Source organism: Chiloscyllium punctatum, chromosome 39, assembly GCF_047496795.1.
Source record: "Chiloscyllium punctatum isolate Juve2018m chromosome 39, sChiPun1.3, whole genome shotgun sequence".
Lineage (NCBI taxonomy): Eukaryota > Metazoa > Chordata > Chondrichthyes > Orectolobiformes > Hemiscylliidae > Chiloscyllium > Chiloscyllium punctatum.
Window position 1 is genome coordinate 28,439,192 of NC_092777.1, and position 27,837 is coordinate 28,467,028.

At 38.4% G+C, this 27,837-nt stretch overlaps 1 protein-coding gene across 2 annotated transcripts in view; it reads right to left on the reverse strand.

Moving 5' to 3' along the window:
- Positions 1-1,581: 1,581 nt before the first annotated feature.
- Positions 1,582-27,837, reverse strand: part of tekt3 (tektin 3) — a 29,321-nt gene continuing 3,065 nt past the window's right edge. For both annotated transcript variants that reach the window (XM_072558345.1, XM_072558346.1), the window contains exons 2-8: positions 26,331-26,920; positions 23,358-23,441; positions 23,189-23,259; positions 17,694-17,837; positions 14,028-14,250; positions 12,409-12,563; positions 1,582-2,006 (exon numbers count right to left, since the gene is read on the reverse strand). In XM_072558345.1, the coding sequence (XP_072414446.1) occupies positions 1,790-2,006; positions 12,409-12,563; positions 14,028-14,250; positions 17,694-17,837; positions 23,189-23,259; positions 23,358-23,441; positions 26,331-26,888 (1,452 nt within the window). In that variant the 5' untranslated portion in view covers positions 26,889-26,920 and the 3' untranslated portion in view covers positions 1,582-1,789. The remainder of the gene's footprint in view (positions 2,007-12,408; positions 12,564-14,027; positions 14,251-17,693; positions 17,838-23,188; positions 23,260-23,357; positions 23,442-26,330; positions 26,921-27,837) is intronic.

Below are 27,837 nucleotides of genomic sequence, written 5' to 3' on the forward strand. Positions count from 1 at the left end.
ATGGGCCAGTGGGCTGAGGAGTGGCAGATGGAGTTTAATTCATATAACTGCGAGATGCTGCATTTTGGGAAAGCAAATCTTAGCAGGACTTACACACTTAATGGTAAGGTCCTAGGGAGTGTTGCTGAACAAAGAGACCTTGGAGTGCAGGTTCATAACTCCTTGAAAGTAGAGTCACAGATAGATAGGATAGTGAAGACGGAGTTTGGTATGCTTTCCTTTATTGGTCAAAGTACTGAGTACAGGAGTTGGGAGGTCATATTGCGGCTCTACAGGACATTGGTTAGGCTACTTTTGGAATATTGCATGCAATTCTGGTCTCCTTCCTATCTTGTTAAACTTGAAAGTGTTCAGAAAAGATTTACAAGGATGTTGCCAAGGTTTGAGGATTTGAGTTATCGGGAGAGGTTGAATAAACTGGGGATATTTTCCCTGGAGCATCGGAGGCTGAGGGGAGACTTTATAGAGGTTTATAAAACTATGAAGGGCATGGATCAAGTAAATAGACAAAGTCTTTTTGGCAAAGTCCTTTTGCCGCATGGGTGGTACAGTGGCTCAGCAGTTAGCACTGCTGCCTCACAGCACCAGGGACCCTGGTTCAATTCATGCACTGGGTGACTGTGTGTTGCACATTCTCTCCGTATCTGTGTGGGTTTCCTCTGGATGCTCCAGTTTTCTCCCACAGTCCAAAAGATGTGCTGGCCAGGTGAATTGGCTATGCTAAATTGCCAATAGTGTTAGGTGCATTAGTTGGGGTAAATATAGGGGAGAGGAATGGGTCTGGTGGGTTATTCTTCAGACGGTTGATGTGGACTTGTTGGGCCAAAGGGCCTGTTTCCATACTGTAGGGAGTCTAATCTAATCTTTTCCCTGGGGTTGGGGAGTCCAGAACTAGAGGGCATAGGTTTAGGATGAGAGGGGAAAAATATAAAAGAAACCTAAGGGGCAACTTTTTCACACAGAGGGTGGTATGTGTAGGAATGAGTTGCCAGAAGTAGTGGTGGAGGCTGGTACAATTGCAACATTTAAAAGGCATCTGAATGGGCATATGAATAAGAAAGGTTTGGAGGGATATAGGCTGTGTGCTGGTTGGGTTGGGATATCTGGTCAGCATGGATGAGTTGGACCGAAGGGTCTGTTTCTGTGCTGTGCATCTCTATGACTATAATTCTATATCAGCTCAAAAAGAAAAACAAAATATAGTTTTCACAAGATCACCTATTGCTGCACTAAAAGAGATTGCATGAAAAAAAAACACACAGCAAAGGAGGCTATTTGATCCATCAGTTTTGTGCTGGCTTTTTGAAAGAATGATGCATTAGTCTTCCTCCCTTCTTCTTTTAAAATCAATCTGCAAATTTCTGCTTTTCAGTAAATATTCATTACCCTTTTGAAAATGTGTATTCTAAACTGATGTTTTGATTTTTATATTTGCTGATCTGCCACATGTGAAAATCATCAGCGATAATATGTTGTGTCATATAATCTATAATATATCAGTGCCTTGTAGTGTACCAAGACTACAAGGCTATTTTCTAGAAACAGAGCAACCATAAAGTAAATAAAATACCTGTGATGATGTTGAGTTTCAGATAGTCTTTAATTTGTTGAAAGATCATAACACACTGGTGCTTACAGCTTTTGTGAGTTACTTGACTTTGATATTCAATACAGATTTTCAAATAGCAGCCCATCACCAGAAATAGTCTATTTTTCAGTAATAGTACCATTGATAATGTCAGGCAAATCTGTTCATTGTAACCTGAAAGGCAATATCTTTTTTCTTTATTCACGTGTATCCAACCAGTCTAGGGGTGCTTGGGAAACTTTTACGCATTCCCATACACTTTTCTTGGTCAATGAACAGTGTGTTTGCTTTAACAGAGAGGTCATACTCCAGGGATGATTTTTTATGTACCAGCATTTGTAGAGTGTCTTCAGCATCCTTTAGCCTCTGCTGCAAGATCTGAATGGTGTTATCAAGTTCATGGACTTCATTAACAAGGCTGTAATAAAGACAGTGAAAAAAATGGCCTCAAGAAACTTTCTAAGTTAAGCTTTAAATGAAATATAACTCCAAGTTTTTACATTATATCACTTGCCTCTCTTCCATTTGATGACTATGAAAATTCCTTACTTATTTAATGTGCTGCTGATTGAGGAATATTGTGCTATCTTATTTGGCCCATGTTGCATCTTATCCAGTTTATTAACATTATGGAGTAGGACACTTATTTAAGTCACGAATCTCCTAGTATAATGATGAAACTACACGAGGACAACATTTATCTATAATTCTCATGAGGTGAATTGAGGTAGTTACAGTATAGAAACATAGATGCATAAAACTATATCTACCTCCATCGAGAAAACACATTATATTTTGGCCTCAACCACTTTCTGAGGTAGGGAATTCTACAGGCTCACCACACTCTGGGCAAAGAAATTTCTCCTCATCTCAGTCCTAAAAAATCCAAATTCTTAAACTATGACCCTGGTTTTGAACTCCCTACCCAAGTATATCCTTCCTGCATCTACCTCACTGGTTCTGTTTGAATTTTGAAGGTTTCTATTAGACTCCCATCCTCATTCTTCTAAACTGTAGTGAATACACAATCCTAAACAACTCAATCTCTCCTCATACCTCAGTCCTGTCTTCCCAGGAATCAATTTGGTAAAGTTAAGCCTAATCCTAACCTCTAGAGCAAGAATATCCTTCCTCAGAAAAGGAGACAAAAATATTCCAAGTGTAGGTTCAGCAAGATATCCTCATTCCTTTACTCAAATCCTCTCACTATGAAGGCCATTACATAGTTTTTCCTGCCTGCTGCACCTGCACGCTCTAGGACAAAGGAGGAAAGTTATGTGTGGAGTGAGAGAAAATGGGTGAGATTTTTAAGGGGCACTTTGCATTGGTATTCACCGAGGAGAAGGACATGACGGATGTTTAGGTTAGGAATAGATGTTTGATTACTCCAGGTCAAGTTGGCATAAGAAAGGAGGAAATGTGTATTCTAAAAGGTATTGAAGTAGACAAGTCCCCAGGTCCAGACGGATGTATCCCAAGTTACTGAGGGAAGTGACAGAGGAAATAGCTGGGGCTTTAACAGATATCTTTGCAGCATCCTTGAACACGGTGAGGTCTCAGAGGACTGGAGAATGTTTTCCCGTTGTTTAAGAAGAGTAACAGGGATAATCCAGGTAAATTATAGACCAGTGAGCCTGACATTAGTGGTAGGGAAGCTGCTGAAGACAATACTGAGGTATAGGATGTATTCCCTTTTGGAAGAAAATGAGCTTATCAGTGATAGGCAACATGGTTTTGTGCAGTGAAGTCACGTCTTACCAACTTAACAGAATTCTTTGAGGAAGTGACAAAATTGATTAATGAGGGAAGGGCTGTAGGTGTCATATACATGGACTTCAGTAAGGCATTTGAATAGGTTGCCCATAGTAGGCTGATGGAGAAAGTGAAGTTGCATGAGGTCCAGGGTTTTACAGCTAGATGGATAGAGAACTGGCTGGGCAACAGGAAACAGGGAGTAGTGGTGGAAGGGAGTTTCTCAAAATGGAGAACTGTAGCCAGTGATATTCCACAGGCATCGGTGCTGAGACCAGTTCAAAGTTAAAAATCATACAACACCAGGTTAAAGTCCAACAGGTTTAATTGGAAGCTTACTAGCTTTCGGAACGATGCTCCTTCATCAGGTGGTAGTGGAGGGCTCAATCCTAACACACAGAATTTATCGCAAAAATTTACAGTGTGATGTAACTGAAATTATACATTGAAAAATTGATTGTCTGTTAAGCCTTTCATCTGTTAGAATACAGTGATAGTTTCACTTCTTTCATGTGTAAATCACAAAACCTTGTTTTAAAAAAGTTGCATTCTCGGGTGAGCTGTTAACAATGGTGATAGCTAGACAATATGTTGAAGGGGTTGGCCCCCTGTGTTCTCTATGTCATGATGTTTAGATTGATTCTAATCTAAAAAGTAAGATAACAGAGTTCTACATGAATGCATGCAGTTTTTGAGCAAAGTACAATGTAACCTTTCAAGTACAAATTTACCCCACAAAATATATGTGTGCATGTGGGTCTTTGTCTGTCTGTTTGTGTCTGTCTGTCTGGGTTGGAGGTTGTGAGTGTGAGAAAGTGTATGTGTGTGTGTGTAGTGAGTGCCGAGTGTCTTCAGTCTGTGAGAGGGTGCATGTGTGTCTGTAAGGGTGTGTGTGGGTGTCTGTGTGTATGTGTGTCCGTGTGTATGTGTGTATAGGAGTGTCCGTGTGTGTGAGAGTGTGTGTGTGTGTGTGTATGTGTGTGTATAGTGTAATGGTGGTCACCTGTAATGTGACATGAACCCAAGGTCCCTGTTGAGGCCTTCCCTATGGGTACCGGACTTAGCTATCAGCCTCTGCTCGGCCACTTTTCGGGACCAGTGTTGTTTGCGATATACATAAATGATCTGGAGGAAGGTATAGGTGGACTGATTAGCAAGTTTGCTGATGACACTAAAATTGGAGGAATAGCAGATAGTGAAGAGAGTTTTCAGAGAATGCAGCAGGATATAGATAGATTAGAGAGTTGGGCAGAGAAATAGCAGAGGGAGTTGAATCCAGGCAAATGCGAGGTGATGCATTTTGGAAGACCCAATTCAAGAGCAAACTGTATGGTAAATGGAAAAGCACTCGGGGAAATTGATGTACAGGGAGACCTGGGTGTTCAGGTCCATTGTACCCTGAAGGTGGCAGGTCAATAGAGTGGTCAAAAAGGCATACGGCATGCTTTCCTTCATCAGACAGGGTATTGAGTATACGAGTTGGCAGATCATTTTACAGTTGTTTAAGACTTTGGTTCAGCCACATTTGGAATACTGCATGCAGTTCTGGTTGCCACATTACTAAAAGGATGCAGATCCTTTAGAGAGGGTGCAGAGGAGGTTCACCAGGATGTTGCCTGGTATAGAGGGTGCTATCTATTAAGAGAGGTTGAGTAGATTAGGATTATTTTCATTAGAAAGATGGAGGTTGAGGGGGGACCTGATTGAGGTCTACAAAATCATGAGAGGTATAGGCAGGGTGGATAGCAAGAAGCTTTTATCCAGAATTTGGGATTCAATTACTAGGGGTCACAGGTTTAAGATGAGAGGGGAAAGGTTTAAGGGAGATATATGTGGAAAGTTCTTATGCAGAGGGTGGTGGCTGCCTGGAACGCGTTGCCAGCAGAGGTGGTAGAGACGGGCATAATAGCATCATTTAAGATGTATCTGGACAATTACATGAATGGGCAGGGAGCAGAGGGATACAGATCCTTAGAAAATAGGCAGCAGGTTTAGATAGAGGATCTGGATCACTGCAGGCTTGGAGGGCCGATGGGCCTACTCCTGTGCTGTAGGGTTCTTTGTTCATTGTTCTTAATTTCAAAAGCTATTGCACAAGGATAGCCACATCATGTTGAACATTGCTGGAAAAACTCAGCAGGTCTGGCAGCATAATATATAAAGAAAAATCAGAGTTAATGTTTTGGGTCCAGTGACTCTTCTTCTGAACTGTTCTGATTTCTCTCCATAGATGCTGCCAGACCCACTGCATTTGACCAGCAATTTGTTTTTTTTTCTGATTTCCAGCATCTGCAGTTCTTTCATTTTTTTTCTTGTTGAACATTCCTCTCTCTCAATTTACAGCCATTCAAAGAATAATCTGCCTGTCTACTTTTGCTATCAAAGTGGATCACCTCCCATTTATCCACATTATAATGCATCTGCCATACATTTACCCACTCACTCAGCCTGTCCAAATCACACTGCAACATCTCTGCATCTTCCTCATGGAAAAGGCCAATATGGGTGAGCTCACAGCTCACCTTCCACCCAGATTTATGTCATCTCCAAATTTTGAGACATTACATTTCATCCTCTCATCTAGATCATTAATATAAATTATGAATATCTGGGGTCCTAGTACTAATCCCTGCAATACCCCACTATTCACTGCCTGCCATTTAGAAAAAGGCCCATTTATTCACATTCTGTCTCCTGTCTAACAATTAATTTTCTATTCATCTCAATACAATACTCCTAATCCTACGCATTTTAATTTTAAACATTAGTCCCTTATGTGGTACTTTATTGAAAACCCTTGTAGAAAATTCAAATAAATCACATCCTTTGGGCCCTCCTGATCAGTTCTACTAGTTAAATGCTCAAAGACCTCCAGTAGGTTTGTCATTTTCCTTTTGTAAATCCATGCAGACTCTGTCTGATTCTACTACTGTTTTCTAAGCCCTCTGCTATAAAATACTTGATAACAAACTCGAGCGTTTTTCCCAATACTGACGTCAGAACTCACTGATTTATAATTTCCTGTTTCTTTGTACCTTCCTTTTTAAATAGTGGGGTTACATTAGCTACACTCCAATCTGTAGGAACTGTTCCAGAATCTTGGAAGTTTACAATGCATCCACTATATAGTTTATCGTGTCCTGGGGATTTAACAGTCTTTAATTCCATTAATTTCTCCAACACCATTCCTCTACGAATACTGATTTGCTTTAATTTCTCCCTCTCACTAAACCCTCTCCCCCCATCATTTCTGGTACATTATATGTGTCTTCCTTTGTGAAATTATTTGATAAATTCAATGTTAAATCAATCAAATTTCAAGGTCAGTGCGCTTAATTGCAAGCGAGAAACTTAATTTCATTAATCACAAATAATTATTTGTTTTTGTATAAAACATGAAATTTTAGCATTCTTTTCTTCCAGGCCATGTAGCTCATTATCCCAGACTGAATTTCATCACATTACAGAGTAATTAAGGGAAAAGACTGGGAACAAATAACAGGTCTCAACATATCAGCAGAAAAGACAGGAACAAATACCATAGCAAATAAGTATTAAAATGAACTTTGTAGAAGAGCAAGAAATGTAACCAAGCATTTTGTGTCTTGGTTTCCCATTTGAGTGTTAATATTACCAGAAGTTTATATTCTCAAAATTTATTCTTTGGTAAATCCAAGCATTTGATTTATTTCCATCAGACCTCAATTATAAGAAAAGAAATCCAAAAATAGTGTCTTAATATAAAACTGCAGATGCTGGAAATCTGAAACAAAGACAGAAAGTGCTGGAGAAACTCAGCAGCTCTGGCAGAATCTGTGTAGAGAAACAGAGTTTTGAGTCCAGTGAGCCTTCATTGGAGAAGTAGTATGATCTTCAGTATAATCCAAACTTTTAAGGTACCTTCTTGCACCTACCTCTACAATTGGTTCACAAAGAACTAGATTTTTGCTAATGCGTGAAAAATAACATCTTTGGGATTCTGGCAATTCTAAATTAAATTAAATAAAACTAATTAACATCTATTTTTTGTTAGTACAGTTTTTAAGTAACAGGAGCCTTGATATTATTACAAGTACAAGTAACAGTTCGTGCCAACAGTAATTTGAGAGCCTATTTCTCATGAATTGCTGACCTTTCATACTCATGACACAAGCTCTTTATTTCAGGCAATGCATCCATTTTTAAAAATATTCTGAAGAAAAACACAATGTTGTTTGTTAAAATTGAAAATACAGGCACAAAATATATTCTGTATTCTCTCATCATAACCTGGACGTGATTAATGTTTAGTTGCTTATCATGTCGTGAAAATGATTTTCAGGAGTTAAAACTCCAACTGGCCAACATTCTACTGGGTTAATAAATCAAAAACTCTCTAGAAATATCTTTCTTCCTCTCTTTAGTCAGAATATGGAAGATCCATAATATAACCTGTGCTCTGGGTATAAGGCTGCATGGAAATAGATTTAAAAACAGGACATTACCTTTGGTATCCTATCAATATGTGAATCCCCAATGGCTGTAACTATATTATTCATATCTCCAGTAGGAAGGTTTCTTTGAAGTTCAAACAGGTTTATGTTACTGTGAAGGCAGCATGCATGAGGCCCTTTGAAAAGCTGCACAGTTACCACGGTCATAGCAACAGTCTCTATGTTAGCCACACTGTTGTTATATCACTTTCATAATGTTTTCACCTTTTTACAACAAACAGTTCACGATGCACTCCATGACAATTTGATGACTCAAGATGACACAGTGGAGATTCTGGGCAGATCACATAATGAATTTAAAACAATGGGTGGAAGCTGACAGACTGAGTGGGAACTCAGAATTTTTTTGAAGTTATAAATTCCATAACTTTTTTTGAAGTTATAAATTCCATAACTTGTAGCTATGGAATTATGCATTCACTTTTGGATCCATCACAGATTAGCAACAATTGGAAATTCTAATTCAACTGGTCACTTCTGAACAGTATTCCGACTGTGTGCAGCATGATCAGTGCCCCGCAATAAATATCTTGAATCCTAAAGTACCGAACACTGATTTTAAAAGAACATGAGTAAAGGATTTTATATGCTTAAAATTATTTAACACTGCTGATAAGCATGTGCTCTTTCACCAGTAAAATAAAATTCTTGAGTTCTCCCCTTGGCTTAGTGAAAATTCCTGTTCATAACTGAAGTTACCCTCTCACTCCTGTTGCTAATTTAGTAAACCTCTTCTATACCTGAATACTTTGCTATCCTTCCTAAAGTGTGGTGCCCAGGACTAATTCCAAAAGAAGCATTATCAGTGTTTTACACAACTGAACACTAGGAAATGGAAAATTCCTCTTCATCTCCAATAAGTGATCAAACTAAACGAATATATCACATTAATCCAGTTTTACATTCCAGCATATCCACCTCTTTTGCACCTCTATTCCAGTCAGCTTAAGAAGCAACACTTTTTGAAGAAAACAATAATTTAACATTCATTGGAGAAGCTAAAAACCTATTTTGATTGTTCATAATTGACTGGGAATAGTTCAGAACATCTAACATTGGAGCCACAGCTCCTTCTCCAGAAGAATTAGAGATGGACAATAAATGTTTCTTTTGCCAACAGCACACACATTCCATGAACAAATAATAACAAAAAAACTGTTCTCCTTTCATAATTTATACTCCTGACTCCCAATTCTTCCCATCCCATTTAGTTGAAATAATTGCTTGACATACACTGTCCAATGTGGTACTGAACATTGCAATGCAGGAAGATTCTAGGTCCACTATCTATGCTGCGTTAAGTAATTTATATCAGGATGCCAGCGTGCACACAATACCTGCCTGTGCTCCATGAAGAAAGAGGGCTGTTTCCAATAGGAATACAATGACTCCTCATGCAAAGATTGAGTGTATGGGCATTGAGCGGCAACCGAATGAAACTTAATTGCAATGGTCCCTGTGATTGAGAAGTTTGCTAATACTTATTGTCTTGGACTTACATGAGGGACAACAACTTTATCAAGGTAATAATGTATGACTGTGACAGCACCTGTGAAAGTATAGCAGAGTAGCAGACCAAAGTCTGGATATAGCATAAGCATAGTTTCTGATGTCTACTCAACTACAGATTGATCAAACTTCTTGTGGTACAAAAATATTGCAGTGTATTTGATATACTGTTATTAGTATAGTTTCCTTCTATTAACATAGACAGGTTCTTCCCTGTCTCCAGATCCACTAAATTACACATCTACCCCCTCACCAGTGAAGGCTGTAAGAAGAAATTCTGAAGTACTGCAGAAACATCGTCCTCATAATCTGGAGGGCTCACTAAAATGAAAGAATATTCATAATTTGATCTGCCTGTTAAAGGGATTATTAAGTTACAATTCTTGTAACAATGCATCTTTTAAAAGAAGGGTCAATTAATTAACAAAATCAATACTTTGATGGTTTGGTTGAATAGCTATTCCAAATACATTATGATGCCTGAATTCTCAGTTTCCATCCTTTACCTTTTTTATGACTTTCCTTTGAAGTTGAAAATATTATCTGTAATGGTGCCAGTAGCCACAGAATTGTTTGCATAGCCCTGAGTGTGTCCAGTTATAATGGGTTACCAAGCCAGTGTACGGTTGTGTGGCAAACCACAGCATATCCCTCGCCTGCTCAGATGTTTGGCATCCTTTGCTTTGCAGCAGGTCACCCCACCTAGTGGATTTGTTTAAGAACTGGCCAAAAGGTTGCAGTGTCAGACTTTGCTGCATCTTGTCTTCTGAAGCTGCAACACTACATATTGTGCTCCAACTGTCCTTCTGATTCTCATTCATGTTTACTTTAGTGAAACTTTATTCACGCGATTTTGCTGTATGTTGTAATAGGGAAAATTTGCCTCTACTGATTCATGAGAAGTAGGTATAAAGATCTATATTATAGATAAAATAGATAAAGGAAAAATTTATGCACTGATTCACGAAAAGTAGGAACAAAAATCTACGTTATTGATAAAATAGATATCAAGGAAAAATGTATGCATTTAACATCCTTTTATTTACTTTCTCTTCATTCAGGGAGAAAAATTGTGCAAATACTGATTGGAGCCTAATAGTATGAGGGATGCAAAATAATGGATAGAAATGAAAAGTTATGCAACATGGCCTTCAAGTCCCTGATTCATTGTTAGCCAGTTTTAGTTTGAGTCATCAGAAAAAAAGATTAGAGATAAAATCAAGAGGTATCCTGTTTGACAGAGGAGGTCATATCAGGGAACCAAACACAACTTCAGGAAAAGAATGTCATTTCTGACTAGTCTGAATTTTTTTGAGAATATCATCAACCTGTGCAGAAGGGTAGCCTGGCATCTCTATACTTCACATTTTGGAGGAACTTCGAATTAGGGATAGTTTGATTGTGTTTTAGACAATGATGAGGTTGTGTTTATGTCCAGCAATTATTTCAACTAAATGGGATGGGAAGAATTGGGAGTCAGGAGTATAAATTATGAAAGGAGAACAGTTTTTTTGTTATTATTTGTTCATGGAATGTGTGTGCTGTTGGCAAAAGAAACATTTATTGTCCATCTCTAATTCTTCTGGAGAAGGAGCTGTGGCTCCAATGTTAGATGTTCTGAACTATTCCCAGTCAATTATGAACAATCAAAATAGGTTTTTAGCTTCTCCAATGAATGTTAAATTATTGTTTTCTTCAAAAAGTGTTGCTTCTTAAGCTGACTGGAATAGAGGTGCAAAAGAGGTGGATATGCTGGAATGTAAAACTGGATTAACGTGATATATTCGTTTAGTTTGATCACTTATTGGAGATGAAGAGGAATTTTCCATTTCCTAGTGTTCAGTTGTGTAAAACACTGATAATGCTTCTTTTGGAATTAGTCCTGGGCACCACACTTTAGGAAGGATAGCAAAGTATTCAGGTATAGAAGAGGTTTACTAGATTAGCAACAGGAGTGAGAGGGTAACTTCAGTTATGAACAGGAATTAGAAAGGATGGGAATATTCTCCTTATACTTGAGAATGTTAAGAGGAGATTTAACAGAGGTATTCAAAATCAGGAATACTTGGAGAAATCCACGCAGATGAGTCAGTAACCACAAGACACAGGATTATAATGATTGGCAAAGAGCTGGCACAAGAAAGAAGTTCTTCCAGAAAGTTCTTGTGACCTAGAATGCACTATCTGAAAGGGAGTAGAAAAAGATTGGATCGTAATATCCAAAAGAGAATTGGATAGATACTTAGAAGGCAAAGAGGGGACAAGGAAAGATCAAGGGGGTGGTATGAATTGGAAACCTCCTTCAGAGAGTTGGTACTGGCATGATCAACCAAACGGCTTTTTTCTGTGCTATATCATTCTATGATTCTAATTGGCGTTATACGAGGTTGACTCTCCCAAGAGATCACATAGTATTATACAGCACTGAAACAGACCCTTTTGTTCAACCAATCCATGCCGATCATAATCCAAAACTAAATTAGTCCCACCTGCTTGCTCCTGGCACATATCTCTCCAAACACTTCATAGTCATTTACTTACCCAAATGTCTTTTAAACATTGTAACTGTACCCGCATCCACCACTTCCTCTGGAAATTCATTTTGCACACAGACCACTCTGTGTACAACAAATGTCCTACATGTCTTTTTAAATTTTGTTTTCCTCTCACATTAAAATATGCCCCCTAGTCTTTATGTTCCCCACCCCAGCTGTCATTCACCTTACCTATACCCCTCATGATGTTGTAAACCTGTATAAGGTCACCCCTCAACCTCCTACACTTCAGTGAATAGATCCCAACTCAAGCCCTCCATTCCTGTATCTGGTATTTGCAGGATTTAACATACTGTAATAATTGTACCTGTGATGGACAGATTATAAGATTCAGTTTGTTTTCCCTGTTTGATATTTTTGTATGGTTGTAATTTTGTGTGTTTTATTTTGGTGTTTATGTACAAAATACAAATAAAATGGTGAGTATATGAGGAAGTCAAAGGCATTCATTAATGTTTTGCATTTGCTGCCCAGTGAAATTGTATGAGCGAATTTTTATTTATTAACTTACTGTATTTGGGCTGGATCACGGCACAGTTCGACATTTGGTCTCCGTGTACGTTCATCCAAACGGGTTTGAGCCACCTTTAAAGGTGCTTCTTTATCTTTGATGGCCTTCTTGATGCTTTCAATTGTCATTTCAGTTTGGAAGATGACTTGAAGGGTCTGCAGAAGCAGAGAAAACACAGAGGAGGAAAATGATGGATATAATTCTCTAATGTTTGTCGGAAACAGAGTCCACCTGCTTTTATTGTGTTTGGTAGAAATACTTGTTAGGAGAACACAGTATTCAGTTTGGTAGTCTTATCAACAGCTGAATGAGCAATGTGTAACAACATGTTGATCATTCATAGGTAAAACTGGTTGACAAACCTTTTGTTCTTTAGAAAAGTAATCTTTGGCTAACCTCAAGATTGCATTATTCAGCTCTACATTTGTTTGTATTCAATTGTGCTGGAGTTCCCTCCCTCATGGCATTGAGGATCAACTGTACAGCAAATTGACTGCAGCAGTTCTAAAGGCAGCTCAAGGGCAACTAGGGACAAGGCAAAAAATGCTGGCCAGCCAGCGACACCCCTTCCCACAAGGGTATTTTTAAAAAAATGTAGATATGTAATCTATAAGTCAGTGAGGTGCTAACAGCAGATCCTCATATACTTTTCTCTTTATAACTGTGTGTGTTTGTCAGTAATGTGGCAGCCCTTATTCTGGTGATGTCTTTCCTCCTTTTTAGGCTAATACTTGCACCTGTGGTGGTTGGGGAATAAGTTTGCAGTGAGCAGACATCATTAACAAACATGTAATACGATTAGTCTTACTGCTGATATATATTATTCATTAGAAACACTATTTATGTGTTAGCTGGGAATGTCAATGGAGTCATAGAGTTATACAGCATGGAAACAGACCCTTCGATCCAACTTGTCCATGCTGACGAGATATTCTAAACTGACCTGGTCCCATTTGCCAGCATTTGGCCCATATCCCGCTGAATTCTTCCTATTCATGTATTCATCCAGAATCCTTTTAAATGTTGTAATTGTACCCACCTCCACCATATTCTGGAGTCCATGCAGACAATGTCTATTGTTTTGCTTTCATCAATCTTCTTTGTCACTTCTTCAAATAACTCAATCAAGTTAGTGAGACATGACTTCTCGCACACAAAACCATGCCGAATCTCACTAATCATATTACCACTGCGGCATAGTATTATAACTTAGATAAGTGTGTCTAATCCATTAAAAAAGTTTCCTTCAACAAAAACAATTTGAGAACCACTTATCTAAGTCATACTTAAGTGACTGTTACTAGCAACTTCTTAGTAATGTATTATTTTTGTAAAGCAATTAAATGTACATGTTTATAGATGTTTAATAAAACCATGTAAATATTAATGTACCTTTGGAATATGATGCAAAATTCTTTTGCAGATCTCACATCGAATCTAAAGCTGGACCATAAACTCAAGAATCTGTACCTAAGTACTCTCATACCTAAGATGGTGCCATAAGTGAAGTTCTGTACATTTTTCACTGTACCCATGTGAGTACAAGTGACAATAAAGCCAATTCTAATTCACAATTCAAATGACTTCTATCAGACAGGTTATTTGACTCCTACACTTACCTTAGCAAGATGTGTCTGCAACTTATTTTTGGCTTCAGCTGTCTCAGAGATGCGGTTTGTAAATGACACATTTAGATTGTTAAACTGGTTCCACATCTCATTAGAAGTTAAATTCAGGAGACTTTCAATGTCATCACGGAGTTTAACAGATGCAGCTCGTTCACTCTGTGATCGTAAAATGTTATTATCTGTAAACTTGGCCCAAGACTCCGGAACAGAAATTCTGTGTGTTTAAAAAAATTACAAAGACTTCAAATCATCTCTATCTTCGATTGCCTTTTCAAACATTAGGAGAGCAACAGTGCTAGAAAACAGAAAAGTAAAGAAATCAGACAGATATACAGAATTCCTCCTCTTTATCGAAAGTAGATCACAGCTCCAGACAGGATCCATTTCTCTGCTCTGCACTTTTTCCAAAACTTCTTTGAATAAGGTTGACAAATGTCAAACAAGTAGTGTTCTTTTGTCAAAGGTTGACAAGAAACTATTCATTGAATAAAAGTAATTGATTACAATTAGAGTATTGTAGAGCCTGGGTTATTATGATTGACTAAAGGTATGTTTACATCATTCCCTCAAATGTCAATATATACAGCACAAACAACCTCCTAATACCAGGCTGAAATATCTCAATTTGTTTAGTAATTCCAAAGTAACTTTGGAAGTCTGAGAAATGTTTGGACAATTCAGCATTGCAATTACTTTGTTTATCATTCATAAAACGAATGTATTTCATTAGAAGTGGTTTGCACATTATTTTACAAGATAGCCCTTGACTTTAAGCACACTGATTATTGATATGTTAACATATCAGGATCAAACAGTTTGATCAGATTTGTCTCTTTCAAACTTAAAGTTCAGATTTCAGGAAATGAAGGAGCACTTGCAAATGATTGGTGGACGCCTCATAACATACCAAAATCATAAGCTGACGATATCATTGTACCTATACCCTAAGTTTAACAGAAAGTGAAATGATGTTTGAACTGTTGGATTTCTGACAACCGAACCAAATGACTGAATTCTTAGGTACACCTTGTGGACCAGGGGAAACAGGAGATATCCTCTCCTGTAGAACGCCCAATTTCTGGCTTCCTTCCCATCTCCCTAATCTCCAGCATCTCTGTTACTATCCCAGTTTTGAAACTCCATGCACCAGCTGTTTGTGAAGTGAAAAAATGGCATTAAAAGATGCAAACAAAGTTCAGTCATTAAGATCATGGGACCCCACCCCCATATCTGAAACAAGCCAAGTTTCCTACGATTTTGGCTTCACCCTCCCCAGCTCCCAAGAAATACTGCAGTTATATTTTGTTGCTGAAGATGCTTTTTGAAGTAAGTCATAAGTAAGGCCTGGGGTATAATTTTCCCCTCCCTGGCGATAGTTAGGTAAGTCAGCACGGAGATACACTTAGGTAAAACACTGGATTAGTGGTGCTGGAAGAGCACAGCAGTTCAGGCAGCATCCAACGAGCAGCAAAAGCCCTTCATCAGGAATAAAGGCAGTGAGCCTGAAGCATGGAGAGATAGGCTAGAGGAGGTTGGGGGTGGGGAGAGAGTAGCATAGAGTACAATGGGTGAGTGGGGGAGGAGATGAAGGTGATAGGTCAAGGAGGAGAGGGTGGAGTGGATAGGTGGAAAAGAAGATAGGCAGGTCGGACAAGTCCAGACAAAGTCATGGGGACAGTGCTGAGCTGGAAGTTTGAAACTAGGATGAGGTGGGGGAAGGGGAAATGAGGAAGCTGTTGAAGTCCACATTGATGCCCTGGGGTTAAAGTGTTCCGAGGCGGAAGATGAGGCATTCTTCCTCCAGGCGTCTGGTGGTGAGGAGATATACCTCTTCTTGTCATCTCAACTATTATACATTCAACGAGAAGCTCTAAAGTAGATTTTCTAGACTCACCAGTAGTTAAGGCCCTTAAATATTCAATTAATAGCTATTAACTTTCTCACTGATGCCCAGCTTGGGTTCTGACAGGGCCACACAACTCCTGATCTTATTACAGCCTTGGCTCAAATATGGACAAAACAGCTGTATTCCAGAGGGGAGGTGAAAATAACTGCACCCGACATCAAGGGGCCCCAACGAAACTGGAGTGAATGGGAATCAGAGGAAAAACGGTCTGCTGGTTGGTGTCATAGCTGGCACAAAGGAAGATGGTTTGTGGTTGTTGGAGGTTACTCATCCAAGATGCAGGAGTTCCTCAGAGTGCTATCCTTGACCCAACCATCTTCAGCTGCTTCATCACTGACTTCCCTCCATCATAAGGTCTGAAATAGGGTGATTCACTGATTTATTGTACAATGTTCCATTTGTAACTCCTCAGATACAAAAGCAGTCTATGTTCGAATGCAACAAAACCTGGAAAATATCCAGGCTTCGGCTGAAATGTGGCAAGTAACACTCAAGCCACACAAATGCCAAGCAATGATCATCTCCAAAAGAGACAATCAAATCATTAGCCCTTAACATTCAATGGTGTTACCATCATTGAGACCCCAACTATCAACATCCTAGGGTCATCACTGACCAGAAACTCAACTGGACTCGCTGTATAAATCCATTGGCTACTAAAGTGGGTAAGAGGGTTGGAATTCTGCACCTTAGGTATATCTCACTTAATCTCTGGGTCACTTCCCATATCCCCAATCTCTTGCACCTCTGAGACCTTACCAATTTTGAGACTCCCCTCCCCTGACTCTCCAAAGCATGTCCACCATCGATGAGGCACAATTCATGATTATGATGGACTAGCTCTGGATGAGTGCAATTCCACCAACACTCATGAAGTTTGATATCATCCCTGACAAGGCAGCCTGCTTGTTTGGCATCACATCCACTAACATTCAATCACTCCACCACCAACACTTTGCAGTAACAGTGTGTACTATCTGCAAGTTGCTCTGAAGAAATTTACCAAGGCTGTATCAACTTCACTTTCCAAACCTGGAAATTCTATTACCCAGAAGGACAAGGACAGCAAATGCATAGAAGTACCACCTGCAAGTTACCCTCCAAGACATAGACCATCCTGAACTGGAACTATCTTACCATTCCTTCAATGTCACTGGATCAGAATTGTAAAACTAAACTAACTACACATGAAAGACTCTGCACACCCACGACTGTAGCTATTCAAGAAGGTAGCTCACCACCACCTTCTCCAGGTCAATTGGGGATGGGAAATAAATGCTGGCCTGGCCAGTACAATCAACATACAATCAACAAATAATAAAAATGTAATTTCAAGAAATGATGTGTTTCCAAGTTCCATGAGAGCCAATTGGATTGAATATAAAGGATATGGTCTCCTCAGTATAAAGTGGATGAAGAAATTGAAAGGAAGGTGGAAGTTACAATCATACATTATCTTTATTCTTTCAGATATTTTCATGAAGCTATTCCTTATAAGGCTTTTCAAACTAGAATTTAATTCCTAAGACATTAGAAAATAAATAGGATCGCAACTGAGTACCTTTTTCTCCAGTCAACATGTGAGCAACCAATTGTTCAAATCCAAAACCTGCTTTCTCATTTTATAATAACAAACATGATACTGTCATGGTAATTTACACAAAATGTAACAACATGAATATTTTCAAATTCATACACCCTTAGTTTAAAAAGTAATGGCCTGGTAAATAGTTACTGTTTCATTAGCTTACGTAGCATCCACACGATCGATTCCTCTGTAGTAGCCGATACCATCAGATGTATTTCGCAGCTGGTAACACTTCCCATCAATTCGGTAAGCTGTGTTCTTATCACTGATATCCTGTTCCAGCTCATGCTGGGTTTCTCTATTTGATCTGTAAAAATAAATAACCTTGTGTTTCAGTAATGCAAACATAGAAAACTAATTGGGAACCATATTACAAAGGCAAAATACTGTGGATGCTGGAAATCTAAAAGGACAAACAGACCATGCTGGGAATGCGTAACAAGTTAACCAACATCTGTGTAGAGTAAAACATTAATGGAGTTAATGCCATAAACATTCCTCAATGTTTTCAACCCATAATATCAGTATAGACTCAGCACATCTAAGATCAAACCTATTGAAATTATTCTAATTAAGGATGCAGCATTTTATCACTTGTTATTGTATATAACAGTTATAGTTTGCATGGGTTTCAGTTCTGACATTTAGCCCGTACAAACGCACAACATTCATAAGAATCTTGAACAAATTAATATAACTCAAATAGCTTATTTTCCATAATTAATTGGGATGATACTACAGATTGTGATTTCTGACAGTTCTTCTTTCATCAGCGAATCTGGCAGTAGTTCTATTTTTGATTCATAAACTTGGAGTCAGTTAATGGACAATAAGTTACTCTTGATGGAAACGTAACAATGGTTAGTGATTTTATTGCTAAAAGTTTAAAAGATGTCTGTTTACTAACAATAGTTTTGTTGTCTGTAACACGTTTTAAGATATTTTCTTCCCATGTTTCACTCCCCCATTAAGGGGAACATGAGGATTTATCATTCATTGAACAGAAATCTCTCCTCTCACCTTCATCCCTTATTCTTACATCTTACTAAATGCTCTTAAAATGTAGTCCCTGGAAGATACGTAATTACAGTGCAAAACCAAAAGAACAGTATATGCTGGAAATCAGAAACAAAAATAGAAATTGCTGGTAAAACTCAGCAGGTCTGGCAGCATCAGTGGAGAGAGATGAGAGTTAATGTTTCAGGTCCAGTGAACCTCTTCAGAACTTATGGGAGCTAGGAAAAGTTTTTTTTATGCAAAAGCTAGGGTGGGGACAGGGTTAAGGAGCAAATAATAAATGGAGATAGAGGTTAAACAGAGAGAAGAACAATTGGACAGACAAAGGAGTGGATAACGGTCTGCGTAGGAGAATAATTAGCTACTGATGGGGACTATTAGAGGCTAACAATGGGTTGTGTGTAACAGCAGACCATGTGATAATAAGGCCTTGGGTGTGGGGGTTGGGGTAAGGAGATGCCTCAAGCCCTAAAATTGTTGAACTCAATATTGAATCCAGAAGTTTGTCGAGTTCTGAAAATGAGATGTTGTTCTTCCAGCTTGCACTGAGATATGTTGGAGCACTGCAGCCAGCGTGAGACAGAGATGTTGGCCAGGGAACATGGTGGTGTGTTGAAATGGCAGGCAATGGAAGTCAGGGTCCTTTCTGTGAGCAGAACATAGGTGGTCTGCAAAACAGTCACCCAATCTATGCTTTATCTCCCCAATGTAGAGGAGAACACATAGTGAGCAGCGAATGCAGTAGACCAGATTCAGTGAAGTGCAGGTAAAGCACTGCTTCACCTGGGAAGAGTGTTTGGGCCTTTTGGATACTGAGGAGGGACAACATACACAGAGAGGTGCTGCACCTTCTGCAGTTGCAGGGGAATGTGGCCATGGGGCTGTGTTGGAGGCGTTGGGAGTGAAGGAGGATTGGACCAGGGTGGCCCAGAGTGAATAGTCCTTCTGCAAGGTTGATAAGGGAGGGGAGGGGAGGAGGGGAGGGGAATATGTGTCTAGTGGTAGCATCCTGCTGGAAGTGGCAGAAATGGCAGCTAATGATCCTTCAGATATGGATGCTAGTGAGATGGTAAGTGAGGACAGAAAGGACCCTATCACTGTTATGGGAGCAAAGAGAGGGGGTGAGGGCTGAAGTGCACGAGATGGGTCAGACCCGATTGAGGGCTTTGTCAACAGCAGTGCTGGGGAATCATCAGTTGATGAAGAAGGTGCACATTTTAGAGGCCTTCTTGTCAAAGGTGGCATTATCCAAACAGATCTGATGGAGACAGGGGAAATGGGAGAATGGAATAGAGTCTTACAGGAAGCAGGGTGTGAGAATGTATAGTCAAGGTAACTGTGAAAGTCGGTTGGTGTGTATTGGATATTGGTGGCCAGCCTTTTCCCACAAATGGAAACAAAAATGTTGAGAAAGGGAGGGGAGGAGTCAGAGATGGACCAGGTGAAGGTGAGAGCTGGGTGGAAACTGGAAGTGAAATTGATAAACTTTTCCAAATCTGGACAAGGGAGGGAAGTAGTACCGATATCATCAATATACCAGAGAAAGGGATGTGGGTGAGGATCGGAATAGGACTGGAACATAGATTGTTCCAAGTACCCCACAAACAGACAAGCATAACTAGGGCCCATACAGGTACCCATGGCCACTCCTTTGACCTGAAGAAAGTAACAGGAGTTAAAAGAGAAGTTTTACAGTGTGAGAATGAGCTTGGCCAGGTGGTGGAGGGTAGTAGTGGATCGGGACGATTCAAGCCTTTTTTCCAGGAAGAAGCAGAAAGTCCTGCGACCATCCTGATGGGGGATGGAAGTCTAAAGGGATTGCACATCCATGGTAAAGAGAAGGCAGCTAGAGTTCACAAACTGGAAATTCTGAAACTGACATAAAGCATCAGGGGAATTAAATATACATTAAATTCAATTAATTCAATTTTAGTTGGATAGGGGATGTGAATTTGGATTTTTCTATCACCATCCTGTACAACGCAGATGGGAAAGACTGCTTGAGATTTGACAAGGAACAGGAACAGAGTTCCAGTTTAGAAATAAGATTTGACAATCTTATTGAATTGATTAATGAAAAATATAACCCTTGAAAAGCAATTTCTAATGAGCACAGAATTAGTCATATTAAAATAAAATCAAATTACTGCGGATGCTGGAATCTGAAACCAAAAGAGAAAATGCTGGAAAATCTCAGCAGGTCTGGCAGCATCTGTAAGGAGATAAAAGAGCTGACGTTTTGAGTCTAACTGACCCTTTGTCAAAGTTTTGACAAAGGGTCAGTTAGACTCGAAACGTCAGCTCTTTTCTCTCCTTACAGATGCTGCCAGACCTGCTGAGATTTTCCAGCATTAGTCATATTAGCTTGGCTGTATTGCACTAAAGTTATGTGAGTTCAATGATTTAAATTCACATTACAAATGTTAAAGGAATATTTTTAATGAAATACCTTTTCAGTAACATCAAGTAATATTATACAGTTTACCATGAATATATTTCATATCAAGTTGTAATGCCAAATTTACAATTCTCAATCAATTTTCAACAACAAGAAATTTAGGAAGTAGAATTCTAATTATCTTTCAAATGATTCTTTGCAGATGCTGACCTTAATCAATCTAGCAAGGTTACTTTGATGTTTTCCATATCTGCATGAGACCCAGACAACAGTTCCTGGTGAAACTTGAGACATTTAATACAATATCAAAGCTGAACTGAAAACCAGCTAAGAACTGAATAAATTCAGTAAATTACAAATTTGTTTTCAAAGGTCAGTCAAAGTAAAGATTTGAATTTATGTGGGTCTCCAATACTCTACCAACATCCAACTATGTTTTAGTATTCAATCCAATAAATTATTGAGTGTAGGCATAATCACTAAGTGAACACTAACGTTATTCTATTTAAAGGTTACCACTACATACAAAAGTCAGAAGTAACAAAATATTTCACAATTAAAGATCATTTAAATTGTTACTTCCTTTGTAGTTTTTGTGCCCATGGCCACAATAAAAAGTAATGATCCATAAAAATAGATTAACTGGAAGTGTAGGGACTTTACTGTGGTTACATGTACAAAATGGTTGATTTTCTTGGCATTTCACATTATGAGCCAGAAATGAAAATCATGGATGGAAATTGTTTAAGAGTCTCTTACAGGTAAACCAAATTTTCCAAATGCTAGATCAGGAAGTTTTTTTTTCCAAACTATTGTATAACATAATCTGAGAGCAACTATGATGTGCATCTCTTAATTGCCAGAATGTCTCTTTCTCTGTATAATAAGGTTTCCCAGGAAACATCTCCCTCCCTACATCCCGTAACAGGGTATTGCTGATTCTGTCTTCTCATAATACCAGTACTCTTCTCTCTATAGAACCCATTCCTTCTTCAAATCTCTCAATCTGCTTGAATTCCATTTCTTCCCTCAAAAGGAGAATTTCTTTCCATTTCATCCCTCAAGAAAATTCTTCTCCCTTTCTTGCCATACTCTACCAGGGTTCCTTTCCCTCTCTTTTCTCTGTTCTCATCAGACCACTGTATCAGTGAAATAATGTTGTCAGATTTCCAAAGTATTTTAGCCCACTGGCTGGGAGCCAACCAAATAGATCAGCCAATTGAGATTCCTTTTCTCAATCATGTGGAAAATATTAACTAAAATTGTTTTCATCAAATAACAACAATTATTTCTTGTCTTGTATCTTTCTGGTTGCCATAATCTCTTTTCAGCTTTAGTAATTAATTCCTGACTTCATCTGCAGTTTCTCTTTTTTTCCCTACGCTTGTTCTTTACTCTTACAAATTCAGTAAAACTCCTTTTTCACTTGGATTCTGAATTTATCTTTTTCTCTCTGCAGGTTGAGTAATAACTTTTGTACCCAACCCTTCTTTGTTTTTTTCTCTCAGTTTCTGCAACAATTTCCTTATTTTTATCCATTTATGTTTCACTGACATTTTCATTTTGTTTTCTTTCCCTATCTAAGTTCCTTCACATCTTCTACACAATCTGATATGCTTCCCCCTTCTCTTGTCTAATCCTTGCCAATTTTGTCTGCCTGACCTAACCTCTCTCTATTCTTTCAGCATCAACCTCACTGTTCACATGCAATAAACTAAAAGAAAATATTTTTTTCATTTTGTTTAGAAAAATGTGAACTGATTGATTTCAAGAAACAATTATCTGGCTAAAATTACCATTCAAAAATAACACGATGGGAATTGTATAAGAGTCTAGCAGATCCCTGGTTACATGATATTGGTTTGTAATGACTGAGCCAAAGCGAGGTATACTTTAGTTGTAAAGTTTTGATTGCAAGTTAATTGGTTGAAGGTGATTGCCTGTTAAACTGTGGATGTTGGTTCTTTGCAAATGAATTTGTTACAAAAACTTTACATTACACTAAAGACTATGTGAATGCTTGGAAATCCTTCATGTTTCAGAACATTTTTCAATACCAACACGATAAATCTAAGATTATAGAATTAAAAAAGGCCATACAACATACTGTGTTCAATTCAGCATCCAGATTTATTTTAGGATTCAATTAATTCTCTTCCTATTCTGAAGCTGCAACTTACAATTCTTTTTCTCCCAAATTTAAAATGTGTGGTTTACTTTGTAATTCAAATTGTTACCCTTACGCAAGTTGGGTTATTGATTTGTTCAGATATCTTCTCATTCTTTCTTGACAGGACTTTATACATTCAACCTCCTGTTGGAAGAAAGTTGCAGATCTCACTTAAGCAAAATGGTCATACCAGCGCAATTATATTTTCAACACAGAAATCCTTCTGATTCAATTGCACCAACCTTTAATAACTGCTTCTCCACATCATCATGAACAAGATCTATACCGATCCTTTTCTCTCTCTGATAGAGACATTCCTGTGCCATCTGTTGTATTAATAAATGACATACAGGTGAAGACCTCAAACTACAACTCATACTGACAGCATTTAAGATAAGTTATGTTATGCTATACTGTTATTAAATTCTCAAACCCAAGTATTCCTTGCAAATAATACCAGTCATTAGTAGTTAATTGCTAGTAATGATACACTCATTAACATTTTCTATCAAAGTTTTAAAACATATACCATACAATATAAAGGCTGTTTTAATTTAGTGCCTTATTTTGAAATGATTAATGTTGTTGTTATGGCCCAGACTAAACCTCCTCAAAATCAAGAAGATAGTCTGGATCCTAACTTGTTCTTATTGTAAAGGTAAGTGTAAGTTATTGTGTTCCCAATGCATTGAATTACTCAAACTATCAGTTTTGAAAAAAAATCACTTTATTCATACACTAATGAATACACCGAGAATAAAAATAAAATAACTGTAACTCTTCCAAAATGAGATAACCTACTACTAATTTACTGTTCTATTGTTGTAACATCCCATAAACACATCCTTAGCAAAGGCAAATTCAGTAAAATAGATTGTCTCACATGCAATTCTTGCAGCAGGAAGAGAACCCCAGCTTTTAGCTGTAACAGAGAGAGGAATAAGAGCTTCCACATCCAGCCTCAAGATCCTAGCAACTGCTACTGAATGCTAAAATTTTAAAAAAACACTAGTCCTGTGGGAGCTTGATCCCACCCATTCAGGCTGCTTCTATTGTTTCAATTTTTATAAAACCTCAAGGTTTCATAAGCTGATTACCTTATTGGCTTTGGAACAGAATGCTTGCCACCTCTGTCTCAATCATTCTTCATAAAAACAACCAGGACAAATTACACCTTTTAAAGCCACATTATCATCACACTGTAAACTGCAAAACACTGGGGTGGGGATGGGGAATGAGTGTTGTGGAGAGTGTGGGTACAAATTAACTATTTTGACCACTTTCAGTGTGATATAATAAATGTATTCTAAAAGGTGTTAGCAGCATCAGAATACTAGACTTTCAGGTTTTTGGGTTCTAATTCTCAGATATTTGTCTTTTAACAGTTTGTCAGTGCATTCCTCTGGGTTCCTATGCCTTCACACTCTATGTCCCAGATGTTTGTTTACTTGTCCAATATGTCAGTTATATACCACATGTTAGTGATTAAACATAATCCACTTTGCCTTTTGAAAGCAAGAAATAAAACTTTCACCAGACCATTTCATTAGCTAGAAAAAACAAAATAAATTTATTTAATCATAAATGGATAATTCTATAGGTTTAACAATTCCTTCTTACAAGGTTTAACAATTCCTTCTTACTTGGATAGTGGCCATGCAAAATTGTAAAGCACACTGAGTGCAAGATGCTGAAAATTAATGTTTATTATCTACAGAATCTATTACTTTGTTATTTAGTTATATTTATTTCACACGGACTGCCCAATTCAAATGAGCTGTTGCTGCATGTAGCTGCTTGTAGCTGCTTGTAGATGGTTGTACCAGGTGACCTTCTGCCATTCTTGTCTGTCTTGTGTCACCCTCACATATTCACTGTAGCTTGTCTGCAACTATTGTGTGACACCCGTCATCCAACTCGAGGCTGACTCCTCCTTCTGTTGCCCTCCACTTCACCTTCTAGAAGAGCAGTCTGTAGCCATCCAGCTCTGACTAAATGCCTGAAATACTAAGATTTTATTTTCTGTTTGTTACTTTTTAGAAGTTTTTTTTTTGCTCCTGTAATTTCATGTATACCTTCAGTGATTGTAATTTAAAAATAAGGGGCTGAATATTTAAGACTGAGATGAGGAATTACCTTTCATCTCAGATGGTTGAGTGTCTTTGGAATGCCCTTCCTCAAAAGGCGGTGGATGCATAATATTTAAAGTTTTGGGGGCAAACATAGGTAGATTCTTTATGACCAAGGGTACAAAGGTTATCAAGTGTATGTAGGAATGTAGAGCTGAAGGTACAATCAGATCAGCCATGATCTTATTAAATGGCAAAGCAAAGGCTTGGTATCTTATCTTACTCCTTGTTCATTTGTTGTCAAATGGTCTGTACACAGATCGTTTGGCATTCTGTAAAGACTGCAACTTTCCTTTTTTCTGTGTTCTTGATTATTGATTAAAAATGAGAAAAAGGTCTGTTTTAAAACCAAGCATTGGGGAAGGGGTTGCTGCATTTATGCATCAGTCAATGGAAGTATATGGCAGATGCAGCAAGCAATGAGGAATTCAGATTGGCATTTATTACAAGAGGATTTCAGTTCAGAAGTAGGGATTTGTTACCACAGTTATACGGGACCTAGGAGCATTGTGTGCAGGTTTGGTCTCTCTACATAAGAAAGGGCAGTTTACCATAGAGGGAGTGCAGCAGAGGTTCACTACATTGGGCCCAGGGAATGGCAGCGCTGTCCTATGAAGTGGGCCTGTAGTCACTAGATTTTAGAAGGAAGAGAGGGATTCTGATTGAAACATACAAATATTTAAACCTGCTGGACAGGCTAATTACAGGAAGACAAAAACAGAAATTGACGGAGAAGTTTGGCAGGTCTGGCAGAATTTGTGGACAGGAAGCAGAGTCAATATTTCAGGTCCAGTAACTCGTTATCAGAACAAATAGCAGCTAGGAAACAGTGCTATGTATGCTTAAGATAGGGATGGGGATGGTTGAACAAGTGAGAAGATAAGTGAAGATGAAGCGCAGATGAAGAGAAAGAAAATCAGCAAACAAAAGTACGAATAATGTCATGCTAGGGAAAGAGAAAAGCTTTTCACCTTATTTGAAGCGATTATTTATCATTAGCATATTGATCTTACCTGCACTATCAAGGCAAACTGCATTATTACATCATTTGAATATGCAACCAATTAGTATTAAGATGCTGTTTACCTGAAGAGGGCCCTCTGTCTCTGTCAAGGCTCGCTCTAATCGTTTCTTGACTTCAATGAGAGAATTCGTTTCTCCAATCATTTGCTCAGTCTCATGAGCTAATTCAGATTTCCAAAACATGATGTCATTGACACGTTCTCCTAAGTTTTTGTTGGTTTCAAACTGTGTTTTCTTTGTAATGTTTTCCTTGTTCTGGATCAGACGAACAGTGTCAGCCCTTAGCTTCTCTGCGTTGTGTCTGTAGGACTCTGATTCTCTGTAGCTGGTCTGGTTAGATTCATACCAATCCTGGGGACTGTATCTGGTCAACAATGTTGTTCTATTCGATGGGATCTGAACAGTTTTGGTTTCATTATGTCCAGGGACATTATTAGTAAAAGCAGCTATGGTAGGAGCAACACATGCTACTTTGTAATAAGTGCTAGGTCTCCAAGGCATCATTAAGCTTTGTCTGAACACATTTAAAGGGTAGTGGCCTTTGTAACTTGATGCCATCGTTGATATGGCCGGCAGAAAGTTAGCACTAGCTGTTCTAGGACGGGCGTAAGTAGCAGTCATTGTTGAGTCTGAAAGTGCAATGATGTTTTCCTCTATAAAATACACAAATCATTACACTTAAACACAATTTTGATTTTTTTTACTGATTTAATTATGTGCAAATATTACAGTAAACTAATTAATCCTGTACTTCATGAGGAAACACAGGTTGTAGGAAATCACTCAGACTGCAGATTCCCCCATCAAATGCCATGCCCTTACTTGAAGTATTGAATTAAGCCTTTTTTTTTAATGAACTTATGATTCAGCAATGTAACTTTATGTGGTGCCTTTTGGAACAGAAAGACGTACCAACGTTTTAGGGAATAGATCGGGGAATTACAAGAGTCGTGTGTGAGAGGGAAAATGATAGGTAGAATTTCACTATGGAATCAGTCCAAAAGAAGAATAAAAAGCCTAGAGTTGATTTCTGAAAGGAGGGAAGCCAGAAGAATGATGCACTGAGGAGTGAAGCAAGGAGGTCAGGCAACAAGAAAAGCATGACTGGAGCCAAAAAATGAACAAAGAGCTGAATATCATTGTTGAACTTGAGTGGTGTAAATTCAGAAAGAAGCTTGAAGCTAAGGATAGAGGACTTGAAGCTGATCCATATGTGGTTAATTCAGTCTTAGGAGGATGAAAGTAAATACAGGCTTTATGTGGCTAAGAATGCAAGCAACAGCATGAAGAATAAAATGTAGTCTGTGAAATATGGATGCCGAGAAACCATTGAAGAAAAAAGGGGGAGAAGTCCAGCTCTAAAGCCCAAGGAATGTTTGGGCCTCTTCGGAGAAATGGGATGGACACAAGTAATGTTACAAAGCTGAAAAAAGATGATCTTGGAAACACATCAGATATGGAGAGAGAAAACAACAGGGTGTTCTGATTCTGCAACACTACATTTGGCTTGAAATGATTGCAAGGAGTTTGATGGAAGTAGGCATAGTTATATCTAGCAACTGACAGGCGA